At 38.6% G+C, this 16,340-nt stretch overlaps 2 protein-coding genes across 2 annotated transcripts; both read right to left on the bottom strand.

Annotated features, from left to right (window-relative positions):
* Positions 1 to 1,995: 1,995 nt before the first annotated feature.
* On the bottom strand, positions 1,996 to 10,537 carry LOC306906886 (phosphatidylinositol 4,5-bisphosphate 3-kinase catalytic subunit gamma isoform). Its single transcript, XM_079478604.1, has 11 exons — positions 10,492 to 10,537; positions 7,806 to 9,699; positions 7,626 to 7,691; positions 7,305 to 7,530; positions 7,134 to 7,228; positions 6,564 to 6,710; positions 6,090 to 6,180; positions 5,673 to 5,803; positions 5,409 to 5,520; positions 4,551 to 4,708; positions 1,996 to 4,246 (listed from the first exon to the last, which is right to left on the bottom strand). Exons 2-11 carry the CDS (start codon positions 9,696 to 9,698, stop codon positions 3,989 to 3,991), a joined length of 3,177 nt encoding a protein of 1,058 aa, XP_079334730.1. The 5' UTR covers position 9,699; positions 10,492 to 10,537; the 3' UTR covers positions 1,996 to 3,988.
* A 3,406-nt stretch (positions 10,538 to 13,943) lies between these two features.
* Positions 13,944 to 14,996, bottom strand: LOC306906678 (olfactory receptor 2AG1; the record flags this gene model as incomplete). The annotated part of the gene is made up of 1 exon (XM_079478277.1): positions 13,944 to 14,996. The coding sequence occupies one exon, from the start codon at positions 14,994 to 14,996 to the stop codon at positions 13,944 to 13,946; it is 1,053 nt and encodes a 350-aa protein (XP_079334403.1).
* Positions 14,997 to 16,340: the final 1,344 nt, after the last annotated feature.

Here is a 16,340-nt window from a genome sequence, read left to right as displayed (position 1 = left end):
AAGATTTAATATGTACTGTCCCCTCTTGTTCCGACATGACCTAAAATAGTTAGTCTAAAAGACAAAGCCTGAACGAATCTCCAACCTTCAGCTGCCACAATATAAAAACAGCAGGACAAGTAATCTTACCTGCGTATGTCTTTCTTGCTGACACTTTGCTAGGAGACATTGGGAAGGTGCCTGATTCTGATGTTACAGATCTCGGTTGGGCCGTGTTACTCGGTTCAGGCAGCGGATTGGTTGTGACATCCATGGAGATTCAGTTACCCAGGTGACAAAAAGCACCTGATTCCTCAAAGGCATGACGATAAACACAGTCCCATCCCTTCTGACACTTTTTCAAGAGAATGCGGGATAGTATGTTGTCCGTGTGCGTTTAATCAATGACTACAGATCTGCAGGTCCAAACATGCTCTGTTAATCATAAAACGGACAAAAAGAGACACTGAAAAAAAAACAAATATAAGAGGATAGAGATTCCAATATTGCATACAGATGATTATCGTCAACTAAAAAATTCTGAAAGATATTCATATTATATCATAGTTGTGAAGAACTAGACTTTGAACACTTTCAAAATGACAAAAAGAAGCAAAAGCAGAATCTTTTGAGATTCATACAATTTCAACATTATTCTAAAGTCATACCAAAGCTTGAAATATTGTATTATATTTAAATCTTTTCTTTTTATTCTTTTATTTTATGGTATGTAAACATAAGTTTTTTTGGTTGTGTATTAACTAAAAACATCACTACTGACATCAGTATTTCATTGCTCCAGTAAACAAAGGTTTAAAAAGATTTTGGGACAAACGTATATTTTTATTAAATCTATAAGTTAAGTGAAAAGTGATTATTTTATTTAGATTTTTTATATTTATTTTATTGTTTTATTTGAGTTTATTTGAATGTGTTTTAACAGAAAACCTCATGGAGTTTAGACTTTGCCATCACTGATTTTCTAAACTTCTATTTTCGAAAGTTATTTAGGCTCTTACAGTTTTATGAAAAAGTGTATTAATTGAAAACCTTTCACGTCACTTCATTTCCCTTTTTCTCACCATCTAGTGACCTTTGGCATGTCATTATGAAGTGGATGATATGCCTTTCAGCACGACCGATTTCAAATGGTGCTAGAAAACTCCAGTCCACTCTGAACACCAGAGGAAATCAGTCACGCTGCACGAGGCAGAATCACAGCAAAAGATTTGATTATATCAGTGGGGCATCACATAATAGTGCTCATGCATTTAAAAGGCCAACCTACAATCAAATCAAATGCCAAGAAAGTTTCTAATGAGCATCCTGACCTCAGTGGCAGTCTCATGTACTCATACTGATGAAGATATGGATTGCTTCCTGAGGACTTTCCCATACAGCGTCTTCATTGTTGATGGTAGTTGGTGTGTCTCTGTTATAATTAGAGGGCCTCTGTAAAGTACGCTGCAGTGTGTCGTAGCAGTTTAGCCACGGACCATCGGTGCAGAAAAGAGAGACCTTATACCAGCATGGCAGCGCTCTGTGTGAGAGTTACAAGGGAAGATACATATGCCTTCAAATCATAAACTCTTTTAGTTGTGTACAGCAGATGGGTAAACAAGTTTTGGGTAAAAGTAAAGTTTTTCTTACAAACATCAGCTAACATTTTACAATAAGGTTGTATTTGTTAACATTTGTAAATGGATTAATTAACATTAACGGTGGGCAATACTGTATAGTTTTTCAGTATAAATTAATCTTTATTAATATTCAGTACAGTTGTCCATGTTAGTTTGTAGTGCGTTAATGTTCAACTGTATTCGTAAATGATGACATGAACATAAATGAACATTTAAAAATGTTTTGTTCATTGTTTGTTTATGTTTATGTTTATTGTAAAGTGTTACCCAATTTTCTTTATAATTTTCATTATCAGCATTTACTGTAGTAAAAAGTTAGACGTAGACAGGCGAAATCATTTCAAGCTATCTGAACTGATCCCCAAATCACTTGTTTGTAACAGAAAGCGACAGATATTTATTTCAAATGTACTTTTGAGAAGTAGAAATGGAACTGACAAAAGTTTGAGCACATTACACACCAGTGTAGCACATTTTCAAATGCCAAGTAATAACGGCACATTTGTCACAGAACCACAGAACTTTATGAAGAGTACAAAGATGTCTGAAAGATAATTATTTCAGGTGAGCTGATGATGAGGTGTTATATTCTTAATCAGGTTCTTTACATGTCATCAGGATATGGAAGTCAACGGGCATTATTTCCTCCCTTAAGTAAGCTTAATGTTATGATGTTTTCTTGTTTACTAGGGCACATAAGAAACGAATGTTACATAAAAACACGACCTGTGCTTCTGGCTTCCGCATAAAAGTCATTAAGATGCATGAACATTAAATGCAAAAGGCTGATCATTATAAAGCTATGGTGAATCAGCATTTCAAAAGACAAACATCCATACGTAAAACCTCTATATTAGCAGAACATATGAACACAGTATGTTGTGGAATGTGGGGGATGCTGAACTAGGTCAGTGATCTTTTCAGAACAGGAACCATTATTGCTTGAATGGGTCCTCCATGTCCACTCACTAACCAAGGTTCACACAGACAATGCACATATATGACCTGACTTGCCCTCCAACAAACCCTCACCAGTAATTACTAAAGCTTTCACGTATCCTCAATTATAAAAACGAGGACCAAAAATCTACTTTGTTTCGAAGAAGGGAGGGTTTTTCGAGGGTGTGACCCTGTGTAGAGCACATGAGGATTTTATATGATCACACATCCGTGCGGGTTTAAATCAGGGCATCAAAGAAACGATTTTTGACTGTGATGGACCACATCTATTTTTTAATTTCTGCCATACAGATTTGTAAGCGTATGAATTATAAACACTACACACATCTTTCTTACATTACATAAAAGAAACGATTACCTTAAAAATCGTTGTCCATCTGTGTAACAACTACTCTGGCCATTGGGAAGATGTTGGACATGCCAATGATTTAAAAAATAAAAATTGCATTGTATTGTATATACAATATGTACAAAGATAAGCATGTTTTAGTCTAATAGTCTTACCTTCGAAATGTATTCTTATTGTACAGAATGGACCTTCCCATCCCATCCCAATGCAGACAGCCAGTGGTCTAACCATGTGCTCATGTTAATGCAGTCTTGGCATGTGTGTGTATTTGTGTGTGCGTGTGCAAGAAACAGAGAGAGATAGAGAGAGAGAAAAGAGTCAAACGTAAAATAGAGTTAAAGAATAAAAAAATCTAAATGAAAAAAAATTATCAAAAACAAATGCATTATTAAAGAAAGTAAGAAACCGAGGAGGAGACGAGAGGCAGGATGGAGACTCGCCTGTCTAGCAACAGTCTCTCAGACAGACTTGACAGCCCCCGCCCATACCCCCCCAAATTGCTGAATATGACAACACCCCTACACTCCCTCCCCTCTCTGCCCACCCCCCCTAAAAGAAACATAATACCCTCCAAGTACAGTATTTGCTGGGCCAGGGAGACGACATGCACTAGAACAAACCTTAAATCTCATAGTCTATTGTTATTCAGCATTTATCTATGTATCTTGACCTATGAAGGGTGAATATGGACCAGGGTGCCCTCTAAAGGCAATGACTGTAAATACACTCTTGTCTCATTACCTGCCCAACTGAGGATCTTTCTAACCATCTGAATCTGTCTGAATTAGTTTTTCTCTCTGTGATTTGTGACTCATGTTTTTCGATTATTGTTGCAGTGAAAACAAGATCCTATTTGTTTAAAAGTTTGGATTTTGTAAAAACCCATAAGATCTATGCAAATGTTTCATAGGGTATCTTAAATGCTTAAATAAAAAAGTGTGTACAATAGTAATAACTTATTTTGTTGAATTACCTAAAATTGTATGCATCATCTTTTTTACACAATAACATTCATCTTTTTACCTTTGTTAATTTTCAGGTTAAAAATGTTAATTACATTTTATTTAATTCCAGCCATCATGTGAAACCACCAGTTCGCTTGCACAGTCCAGCCTTTTTGCTCACAAAGGGCAATCTGCTGTAGGAAGTGATTGCGAGCCTCATCCTCCACTTGATCCTGCTGCAGTGCTGTACGCAGGTAACGCATGTCCTGCGATAAGCCGAGCTCAGGAATTCCAGTGCGCAGCATGAGCGAAAAGAGTGTGACAAGCAGGCGAGACTGAGAGCGCAGGGAAAGATAAGCATTGATACAGGTGTCCTAAAAGAAAGAACAAATGGTGAGTAAGCTGGTTTTGATCTGCTGTAAGGCGTTTTAATCTCGGTGGAAATATTTTTTTGGCTTCTTCAAGACGGTTGTGTTTGTGTGACTAAATGGTAGGTCAGGCTTCCTTAATTCAATGTTTAATAGTGGAGATTAATGGGAGCAAGGTTTTGAATGTGACATAGCTTAACTTATTCAAGTAAAAAATAAATCAAACACAACACATCTAAGCTATAAAATAGGACTGATTGGCCCTGCTACAGTGAAGGTTTTGTAAGAGAAACCAAGAAGCAGAACGTACCCTGAATCTCTGGAAGTAGAGGCTAGAACGACCCTTCACTCTGCCCATTACGTAAAGGAAGTCAGGGGTAAGAACAAAGGGCACTCTTTCTCTGTTTACCCCCATGAAGCTCTTCGTATGTCCCAAGATGTGTCCAAAATCAATGTGGATCAAATTCCCTGAGAAAAACAGCATGTTGATCAGATTGTGAGTGGATTTGTAAGTTAAGTACCGGTTCCTTTATTCATTCCAATGTTCTGTTCTATATATTTGTTTTGATTATTGTATAATAAAACCTTCCTTATGTAATCAATAATAATACTCTGAACTTTTTGTATTAATGAAATATGACAAATATGTCAAATGATTCAATATATCTAGCTATAATTTAATCATTTAAAGGAGCAATGTGGAGATTTCAGCGGCATCTAGCTGTAACCCCCCTCACTCCACCCCTCCCCTCTTCCTTTCAAAGCACGTCAGCAAGTGACACACGACAAACATGTTGTCACGTTTTCACTTCTCTTTTCACAAAGATCGTATTTGTGAAACACACTCTATAGAGCAGTTTATCCGTTTAGGGCTATGTGTATGTCGATAGAGATAACTAATTCTAGGCCTTAGAATCTAAGGTAATAAAAACACAACGCTTGCACAATGCAAGGTCTTCACACACCTCTGAAGACATAGTAATGCATATTATATTGCTTTTCTGTCAACAGATCCTCCAAAAAATTACACACTGGGCCTTTAACTGATCATTTTTTGTATTGCGTTCCTGTAGTTTACTTTTTATACAAGTTTGCTAAAAAGCATGCTTTCTGGAAGTAAATAATTCCATTTTTAATTCACAGGATAAAAACTTTCTCTTGGTTTTACCTTGATCAGTGATCAAAATGTTGTCATTGTGGCGGTCGCCTATACCCAAGACATACGTGGCCACACAGTACCCAGCACACGAGTTCACAAACTTCTCCATAGCCTGAAAGTGCTGTTGCATTGAAGTTTTAAACAAATAAAGAAAGAGAATGATCAAATTTCTACTTGGTTTTGCCTTGTTTTTGTTGCTTTGCATTATGCCAAGTGTAATAAACAATCTGGTGGAAATGAAGGTTCACATCCGGGAAAATTGAGTTTGCTTACTTTTTCCTGTAATGAACATTTACTCTCAAGCCAGTCATACAATGCATTGTTTTTGAATGCCCCAGCCATGCCCCCCTGACTCCTCTGGACAGAAGCGATAGTGACTGCATTTCTTACAATCTGAATCATGCCTGTACAAAGACAGATAAACACAGACATGCAAATAAATGTAAAATGATGTAATGTACTGCTTTTTTACATTGGCATGTAAGCATAATGAATATGACACGTAAGCAACTAAACAATGTTATATTTTACTTGAATACTTAAGAATAATGAAAGATATAACAGACATGAAAATAGTACAGCTACGTGGAGAACCTTTAAAAATGTCTGTCCTTAGAAAGCAGTGATTGTCAGTTCTCTAAAGAGCTCTCTTTATAAATTCCTATATACAGTACATCTCAATTCATGTACCTATGTTATATCCTGTTGAAATGCATCCATAAGGCACTAGATTCAAGTTTAAACCCTTTTCCTGCCATATTGAGTCCATCACCATGAGTGTCTGTAAAACAACATATACAAAATGTTCATCTCTGAATTACAAAAGGTAAGTTTTTTAGTCTGGGGTTCATAGGGATAGTATGACTGGAGGGATAGTATGCCTATTTGGCGTGCTGTCCAGGCGCAAGGGCCCTGAGCTCGGTGGTTCTCCCCCAGTGTGTGCCCGAACCCGGAGCATACCCCACGGTGCTGAAGTGAAATGGGCTTGTAGTGTGGATTTGGGTTGGAGTCGGTTGCGAGACAATTGGGAGAATGGTTGCAAGGTGGCTTGACTATTTAAGGGGCTAATTGGATGATTGCTGTTATGGCTAATCGAAAGCCAGACAAGTTAGTCATCTGCACATGCTCCTCCCGAACCTTGTTAAGGAAACATAATTTATTTACCTGGATGATGAGCATGTCCTGTCGGAGGTCATCTCCATGTTTAAAGATGATGCCTACAGGAGGGATTGCTGGAGCTTCTGAATGTATGCAGGAGAACTCAAGCCAAAGTGGCTTCTTCTTTGATGCCAACACTTTACAGTCTCTGAGCTGTGTGGGGAAGGGTTTGGGTCAGGGAATCATTTTAGAGCGGCTATGTTGGGTCAGGAACATTTAAATAGGATAGTTCACCCAAAAATTATGATTTGATCATTTACTCAACCCCATGTCATTCTATAACTGTATGACTTTCTTTCTTCAGCAGAACACAAAAGAAGATATTTTGAAGAATGCTGGTAACCAAACAACACTGCCCCCCTGCTCACTGACTTTCACTGTATGAACCCAAAACCACAGACATTTCTCAGAAAAATCTCCTTTAGTGTCACACAGAAGAAAGTGTCACATACATGTAAACTATCACTCTATAAAGTTTGGGTAAAGAGAAAGATAAACTTCAAGAACATTATCAGTTAGCAACATCTGAGGTTAAAGTCTTAATATTCAAGCATATACTTAAAACCAAAAGCTTACTATTATGCTTCTAGCTCTGACACGAGGATCAAAAGGTACTTGGAAGTCCGAGGGTAAACCGCACTCCTCCAATAGTTCCTGGAGCTTGTGAGGAGCTGATACAAACACATGATCACATAGCCATACAGCCACTAACAAATCATGCTCAGTGCAAAAGTGTTTGAATCGTACCTGTTGGTGGAAGATCTGTCTTATCTGGATAGAGGCTCTTCACTGTTAAGGCTACATCATGCAAGCACTTGACAGCTTGTACCTGAAGCTGAAACTCCTCCAACATAGCCTTTCCACAGCCTAACAGGTACGCCTCCAGTATGACAGCCATGCGCTGACGAAAAAAGGGGCACCCCGCCACCTCGCTCCGCAAGTACCAGAAAAAGAAATGTCCGATTATTTTGCTCTGCGTATAGAACAAAAACAGCGAGTATCCAAGTTAGTTACGATCAATCAGTAAATCCACTATTTGAGAGTCACAATTGGAAGCAAGTGACTTACCCTTAGAGCTCTTCTGAGGAGGAATTGTGCCAGACAGCTGTTGTGATATGGTTCGACTTTAAGGGTCTAGAAAATAGTGTAAATGGGAAAACATATTGATTCATCTCCAAGTGAGATCCCAAACGTGGATTTTTTTTGTACTTGTAGAGACTACTTGCTATTATATTACTAAACCTTTACCTGAACCAGCTGAAGCAGGTACTTGAGCACATCTTCATTGGACAGCATCTCTAACCTTTGAACAGCCAACCTTCTGACCTTCATATCTGCGTAATCCACATTAAGAAGCTCAAGGGCCACGGATAGCTCTATGTCCTCTGGCTGCCAGTGACTCAGGAGCCAATGCACATCCTGGACAGCACCCGGCTGCATCCAATCCACTTTGCAAAGAAACTGGGGTAAATTTGAGGTATAGTGAACGCTCTCCTCTTTGACCCACCTTTGGGAATTTTTTCCAGGTTCTGGGGAATCCGATAAAGGAGAGGTACCACTACCAGGTGAGAAAGTACCACTACAGGGCAGGACCACAGGGAAGCTGTAGTGATCCAACATGAAAGTAATTGCCATAGATTTGGCCACATCAGGGTTGGTGGCAGTCGAAAGCCTGTCAGCCTTAAAAGTAAACGCCTCCTTGTCTAATTTAGGGAATGGCCACATATGCAAAGTTTGAAGGCCCTGGCAAAGAAGAGATCTGTGGTCAATTAATTGGAGGTTTACAAAATATAACACTGTCCCCTTTTCCTTCCGGTAGTCTGAAACTTTTGAAGAATTTGTCTTGGTTTCCTTGGTTGTGGGGCTATCCACGGCACCGGCATTAATCGTGAAGCATAATTTAGCTCCTTGAGGGATATCTCTAATGAGAATATCAAAGTCTAGCCAGGTGTTCCAGAGCACTTCATCTGTGAACTCTTTTGAAACTGAACGCACTAAGGACACAATCTTGCTGCCGTAGATTATAGTGGCCTCCACGTGAACAAACTGCGGCACTTTACTTGGCAACTCTGCAATGTCAAACCCCAGGAGTTTCACTCTGAATTTTCTCTCGCAATCCCAAAGAGAAATCATAACAATTTCTTCTACGTCCTTTCCTGCTACGGAAAGTTCTTCATGGGAGCCTGACAGACCAGTAAGAGCATCCACGAGTGGCCAGTACTCTTGTCCTACTCTTTCGTCTGGAAGAGATGAGACGGGAACCACTGAGAGATGGAGGTCCAATGTGTTTTTCAGGCAGTGTCTGACCCACAGGAAGTCTGAAAGTGGGAAATTCCCACTTAAGAACTCTTCCCTACCACAAACTTTAAGAACATGTTCCAGAGACCATCTTTCAAATGAATGGTCTATCCCTGCCAATGATTCCCACTCGATCTTAAGGAGATCACTGGGAGTATGTTTTAGACTAACTTGTACAGAGAATCTTGACTTTTTATGATAAACACTTACTGACAGTTTGCACTGATCTTGCTGGTCCATAGGAAACACAGCTGAAGTCGTCCACGGTTCAGTGGCATATTCTACAGAATCCCGTTTTTTTAGCTCTTCCCTTCTCGGTGTCGCAAACTTTCTTCTGGTAAAGCAAAGTTCACTTAAACGCTTAATATCTGACTCTAAATCATATCCAATCAGCTCATTCAAAACGCACTGGAAGCTCACTCTCTCCTCAGATGCAGCCTTATGGGCCAACACAGTGACACTCAGGGTCTTGACACCATCGGCACTCTGAGACCAGGGTGCATCCAAAGTTCGCAATACCTGGAAGTCGTCATAAATTTCATACCACTCTTCGTCCTTGCGGTACAACAAGCTGTATCGCTCTGGGTCCAGAAGCACAAACGGATCAGGATATTGGTTTGTCTCCTGTGCTAGCATGCACAGGCGTACACGGAGCTGGTGGACGTTACACTGCACTGGCAGTTTGACCTGAAGAGGCTGCTGGCTTTCCACTGATTGTAAACCCCCTTCCTTAGGAAGTGACTCGCAAATAAATACCAGACTGTGATCAGAGCGAAGCTGTTGTTTAGGATTTCTTTTGAGGAGAGGTTCTTGTTGTCGTAATGCTTCTGTTTTGTTCTCCATACTAGAATATGAAAATATACAAAGAAAAAAAGAAAAGAGCGGTCACATTTAGATTAGGGTCCAGTTCTCACTATTAAAGGGATACTTAACCTAAAAAAGGTCATCATTTACTCCCCTTCGAGTTGTTCCAAATCTTTATAAATGTATTTGTTCTGTTGAACACACAGAAAGATATTTGGAAGAATGCTTATAACCAGACAGATCTTGCCCCCCTTTTACTCACATAGTAGGAAAATTACTTTATATTACTACAATTGTATTTTTTCTGCTACGGTAGTAAATGGGGGGCAAAATCTGTCTGGATCTGCACAATAATTTCACCTCAACTATCAAACTAAAAAAACTGTTTCCAAAGTTTAGCTGAGAGCTGTTTGTTCTCTAAAGTACTAAAGACCATCTTTGTGACGAATCCTTGAAACCAGAAGTTGCTTTAACTTCCAAGTGATTTAATTACTTCAAATACCATTTAAGGTTGAAGAACAATATTTAAAAGGAAATCTTCTATTGAAGAAAGCATCAGTCTTCTTAAGCTGTGCCTTATTTATCACACTCACTGTATGTATGTCTACACATTGCAAATCCAAGAGGCTATGTACAGTCCTATGGAAGAATGGTGCTCATTTTGCTTCATTTTCACTTCAGTACTTTTTTTAATGACATAAAGTGCAAACAAAGTTTATAACCAAAAAGGCAAGGTCAACAGGTCAAGTTTGACTGTTTCAAGATTTTTATATTACAGCAGCAGATTTATATTTATACATTTAAATGACATAACTGCATTCATAACACTTACCTGTGTGCCTGTCTTTGATCTCAGTGGCTTATGTGTGTGGCATTATGTCTGTTAATATTTCCCTTTTTATAATATGTGAATGTTAAGAGACTCATTGCTCAATGACTCATCACTTCCTCATTCATTTGTTTGATTGCACCTGAGAGGAAGTAACCCATGTAAAAGTGTACTAAAATACAGTTCCATAATGGACTTAGAGTGCTACTGTATATTGTGTATTGTCACACTTTAATTTAATACTCTTCTTAAACCCCTTACCATTCCCAAGATCTATTTTATAAGGTGTAACAAAGATCCATAAAAGGAAGGAAGGAGGTGGGAACTGGCGAACGTAACAAGACTTTTAATACAAAAGTAAAATGCCACCAGCTCCTACACGGTCAACTGCCAGCCATAAAAACACAATAAAACACAACATAAATTCCAGGCCTGGTCCTCTCTCACTGACGGTCCGGTCGCAGCCAAAAAGGTTTGACATTCAGTACAAAACTAATGCGTGAAAATAGAGCACTTTACAGTAAGTAATAAGTTTATTATAGTGGACTTTTTCACTTGGGAGGTTATTTACTCATGACTGTCTCTTGCTTTATTCAAATTTTGAATTTCCATAATCTAATTCTCTGCATCAGCAACAAAGGGGTGCAGGGTATTTGAACAAACTGTTCAGTGAAGAGATTGTATCTCTGTTACCACTAGAGGATGTTCTAAGACATGTCAGACAAAAACATACAGTATACTGCATTTCCACACAAAAAAAATCTACAACATTTGTTAATAATCTTCTTAAAGAGATGTTACAAACTGTGGTGTAACCCTTTGGTGTGTGCATTTGTGTGATTCACAATTTCAATAAAAAGAGAACACCTCATCTGTTACTTCATCTGCCTAAAGTACCTATCTTGCCACAGGTTTCTTGAGCACCGCTCCAGTCAATTTTCTAATAAGGGTGAAACATCTCGATTTGTTGTTCAATTCTGGTGTTTAATGCTTGCCGCCGTTTTTATTTCTTCCCAATTATCAAGCGAGATGATTTAGCATTAAATAAATTGTTCATCCAAAATAGCAATTAGCAAAAGTGGCAGGATCATGACAGAACCTTGTGTTTAATGTGGAGAGAGGCAATTATTGTTATGGTCTTACAGACACTCTCTCTGGTCTCGTCTCTGTTCCCATCATCTCGTTACCTCGTTATTGATGAATGCCCTACACCTGTTCCCCTCTTGATTTTGTCCCTTATTTATTGCCCTTGTGCTGGTTCATTGTGGTTGTGTGGTGAGTTCTTGTCAGTCTAGTTTGGTCAATGTTTAAAGTTTATTTTAGTCTTGTTTAAGTGTAGTTAGTCTTAGTCCAGTCATGTTATGCATCCATGTTTTGTTATGTTACCCCCACGTGGGTCTTTGTTTTATTGTTTATTAAAATATGTTAACCCCTTGTTACCCGCTGTCTGCACCTGGGTCCTCTCTCTGTGTCTCACCACAAGAATCATGATACCCTGCATGTAAAAACCTTTGTGATTTACCATTTTTTAACCAAAAATCACATTACATATCTATGAAAATATAACCTTCATATCTTAAGCATAGAGTAGCCTAAGGGCGTGTCAAAAATTAAAATGTAAATGAAATGAGGGTAGGCATGGTCACAATTTAGGATTTAAAGGATCCTGCAAAAAGCTTTTTACGTTTTTTTATTATAACAATTTACATCACAATACACTGTAGCCTATATATATTATAGGTTGCATCTTTTAAAAAAAGAGAGTATAACCGTCACAATAAACAAAAGAAAATACCAACACATGTACAATAAAACTGCACAGCCATAAACATTCTACAGGGATGCAAACTGGACACCATTCAGCGAAATTCAAAGTCTTTTGCAAAACAGGGTAATTGTTGTGTAGAACCGATGAGTTTTTGAGGGACTGGTTAGTGGAGTGTGTGAGTCTCGTGGTGAATGAAAATCGTGTCCATGTGTTGTGATAACGATGTCAAATAGCCAGTTTGCGGGTTGCTTTGAATGCTGCTCAGATTCTACTGGGCAATTCTAACTTCAACACAACCGTCACTAAGCAACAGGTAAAGGTGCGCTTGTTTGGAGCGGAGCAGACCCAAGAAACATAATGGGATAAGTGCGTTAATACACTGTGACAACCACTTTATTGCATTTATGGAGAAGCCATGTTGTGTATAAAAGGAACTTGGATAACGAGGGGTCTTAACTGCACTTAAGAGCGTTTTGTACTAGCCACTTTGCAAAACTTTGTCATCGTTTCACTTGCGTTTCCCAAAAATAGACTTGCAACACGACTGCAAGTAGCAGTGCTTTCAGTTTTAAAGTACTGTCACTGTCGAAAACTACTTGTAAGTCGCTTTGGATAAAAGCGTCTGCCAAATGAATAAATGTAAATGTAAATGTAAATGTAGGCCTACTTGAGTCGCTATCCGCTTGTCAGGTGCTGAAATATCACCTCATACAATGGCTCGTTTTTTAAATGTTTAGGCTAATATTTTCACCCGATGTGCATGTGGTAGGTGAATTTTGTTTAATGTTGTTTAGCATATTTTTTCTAGATAGGACTTCTCTGTAACTGTGCAATTTATATCTCGGGAAAGTAAAAAAGCTTAAATCAAACGTTTAAAAAATGCTGTATGTGTTTGCGGAAACACATTTTGTTGCACTTTTGGGTGATGTGGAGAAAAATGCAAATATCCTCAGCAAATCAGGCATTCAGTTTCTATAAGTATTGCCTTCTGCTGTTGTTGGAACATATGTTAGGAAATGTGTAATATATAAGGTTAGAATCAACCTGAAACCTTTAATCATATTGTTCCTCTAAATAATTAAAGGATTGTTCACAATAGTCTCAGAGAAGAAATCATGGCTGCATTAAACAGCAAAAGACAAAGACAAAGACACTGCAACCACCAAGTAAGGATTTTGGCCATTTCTAAACACAATATTATTACATTGTATACAATGTGGAGTAACTTTAATGCAGCAATCCAGCAACAAACATGCATCCCGTGTTAGAACCAACAACATGCCCATACTATATATGTTTATTCTTTACTTTGTTAATGTATGTTCAGTCCTTTCTTTTTTATTGTACTGTATTTTTTATTTATTTAGTTTAGCAATTTAAAAGATTTATACATAGCAAAAAAGGGGGGGTCTTGCATCATTGCTGTATCAATGTGCATAATATTAATAATTTGTTGTTTTACTGTTTTATATTTGTATTGTTCACTGTAATCTTCTTATTGTGTTTTTTTTTAAGGTTGACAATTTTAAGATCTGTCCAGGGACAACAGATGAAAAATAGCCTTCTGGGTAATTCTGGTGCATTTACAGCATGTCCCTGTTAAATAAATAAATAAATTGTCACCTTTTTCACCTTTTCTATCTTGTTCCATTCTGTATCCGGATGAAAATCTTCTCAAAAGATCTCACTAAGGATATTTCCACCACAATAGTCTAGGCAGAGCCTCCCTCACCTCCTTGTTACGCAGGCCGTAGATGAGTGGATTTATACAAGGTGGCACCTGAAGAAGTACCACCAATAAGATGTGCAGGGTCCCTGCTGATGTCAAGCCTGGAGGGAAATTCTGCGAGCGCACCATTGCCACGGTGCCTTCAAGTTCCCATAAAGCATCCGACACTATCTTAAGAAAGATGGGGAGCAGTTGAAGTAGAAACATGGAGCAGTAAAAGACCACAGTCCTGCGTGCTCTTCTGTTATCCTGCTGGAATGGCTGCACGGCATTGCGTGCATCTTGATACATCCGCAGATAGGAGAAAAAATATGAAAAGACGCAAAATAGAGTCAATACAAGCCCTACCACTTTACGAAAGACCGCTGGAGCTCGTGGGAAGCCCAAGTGGGTCTCGATGGTATCTGGTTCACAAAGGAGTCCTGAAGTTGGTGTTCCTAGCAATGAGGGCTTGTGTCCTAAAGTGAGAAGTCCTGTTATTACTGAAGACAGACACACTGAAATAAACCATGTGAGCCCAACTATGAGATGAAGGCGTTTAGTGGTTAGAACACTTAGGTAGTAGATGGCCTGGCACACGTACAGGTAACGCTCCAAAGCCATACAGCTGACGGTTAACAAGGTGCAAAAAACACATATCGTGTTAATGAAAAACTGAGTGAGACACCAAGCCCCGTATGACAACGTGGTTTTCTGCAGCAAACAGTGCATTACTGTTGGACCCTGGGTGACAATGAGCAAAACATCGCTCACAATAAGATTTTTCAGCAAAGCAAAGCGTGGCTCCCAGGATAAGTCTTCAGAATTTCCAAGGCTGAGCAGTGTGCAACTGTTAACAAGAAGCGAGATGATGGTCATTATCCCAATAACACATGCCAGTACCTGCACTGCTGAGTTTGAGGTTAGGATGGATTTGAAGAGGCAGCGTCCCTGCTCTGACAGCTGGAGAGTCTCAATGGTGGTGTTGCCATCCAGCTGTATAGCACATGCAGAAACATCAGTCCATAGCATGAAGAAAGATATGACATGTATAAAATGCATCTGGACGACGGTTGTGGCTTATGCACGTTGTATTAGACTGAGAAAGTATTTGAATGACTCCCTCAGTGATATGCTTGTATTTTTTGAGCACCCACGGACGCGTGCGTTGAGACAGATGTGGGCAGGTAAGTGACTTCGGGGAAGGTGGGGCTTATAGGCCTATTATTAGGTTTATTGTCTTATAAACACAAGGAGCACAAAGACTTGATGGAAAATTACTACTTTAGACGAGCTGAGCTGCGTTCGCGATGTTAGGAGTGTTGCAAATGTTTTTATACTGTAATTTATATTTTAGAAGAATTTTGGTAGCAAGTGGGAGTTTATATGTTGACATTTAAACTGTTCTGTGTATATCACTGCGCAGGTAGAAACCGCAGTGCGGATGGAAATTAGTAGTTTGAAAGGATTTTAGCAGATTTTATTACCACGTTTAGTCCTATCTGCCAAACGGTTAAACAAACAACCGACAAAGTCTATTTTTATAGTTGTGTTTTAATGTGATTAAACGTTTAATGTGCTTAAGTAAAATGCATGATATGCAACGTTCTTCTCTCGTGCATGCACTGTGTGAGCATTAGAGGAAGGAATATACACTTTGTATTAATTTCATGTCTATAAAAAGGCCCCACAATTAGATTAGATTCAACTTTATTGTCATGACACATATACAAGTACAGTGTAATGAAATTTAGTTTAGGTCTAACCAGAAGTGCAATTAGCAAGTGCAGGATATACAGTTAGAATAAATACAGAATACAATATTGATAAAATATTATACAGTTATGAAAATATTTTACAGTAGGTATGTACTATGAACAATATATAGAGATGACTATATACTATGAACATTAACACTATGAACATTAATGTACAGGTGGATATGAGCAGATAATAATTTAGACTAAACAATAGTGCAAGTGATTTAAGTGTGCATAGATTATTGACACAATGTGTCACGAAATGGCTTGGACAGAACCCAGATGCAGGCAGACGAGGAGTTAGATAAAACAAATTTTATTTAAATGTGAACAAAACTAGAAAAACAAACACTTCCCTCTATGGGGACAAAACGTGGTCTACAGGGAAAAACTATATAAATCCACAAACTTAGAAACAGGTAATCCAAAACACGACGTCCAAAGAACAGCAAGACATCCAGTGATCACAAACATGTGGTGACAGGTGATTGGAATGAAACCATAACGAAGGTGAAACACAAAACAGACGATGGGAATGAAACCCTAATGAAATTACAGGAGATAGGAGGGTGGGGCTGAGAGACATGACAGGAAGACACGTGGCATCAAGTAACAA

Source organism: Barbatula barbatula, assembly GCF_947034865.1.
Source record: "Barbatula barbatula genome assembly, chromosome: 17".
Lineage (NCBI taxonomy): Eukaryota > Metazoa > Chordata > Actinopteri > Cypriniformes > Nemacheilidae > Barbatula > Barbatula barbatula.
This window is presented reverse-complemented; position numbering and strand designations above follow the sequence as displayed.

Coding starts and splice junctions, on each gene's coding strand:
- LOC306906886 (XM_079478604.1), bottom strand. CDS start 9,698: ATGGAGAACAAAACAGAAGCATTACGACAACAAGAACCTCTCCTCAAA. Junction 5,804..6,089: donor TTCAACAGGATATAACATAG/GTACATGAATTG, acceptor GTCTTTGTACAG/GCATGATTCAGATTGTAAGA. Junction 4,709..5,408: donor CATTTTGATCACTGATCAAG/GTAAAACCAAGA, acceptor TGTTTTTCTCAG/GGAATTTGATCCACATTGAT.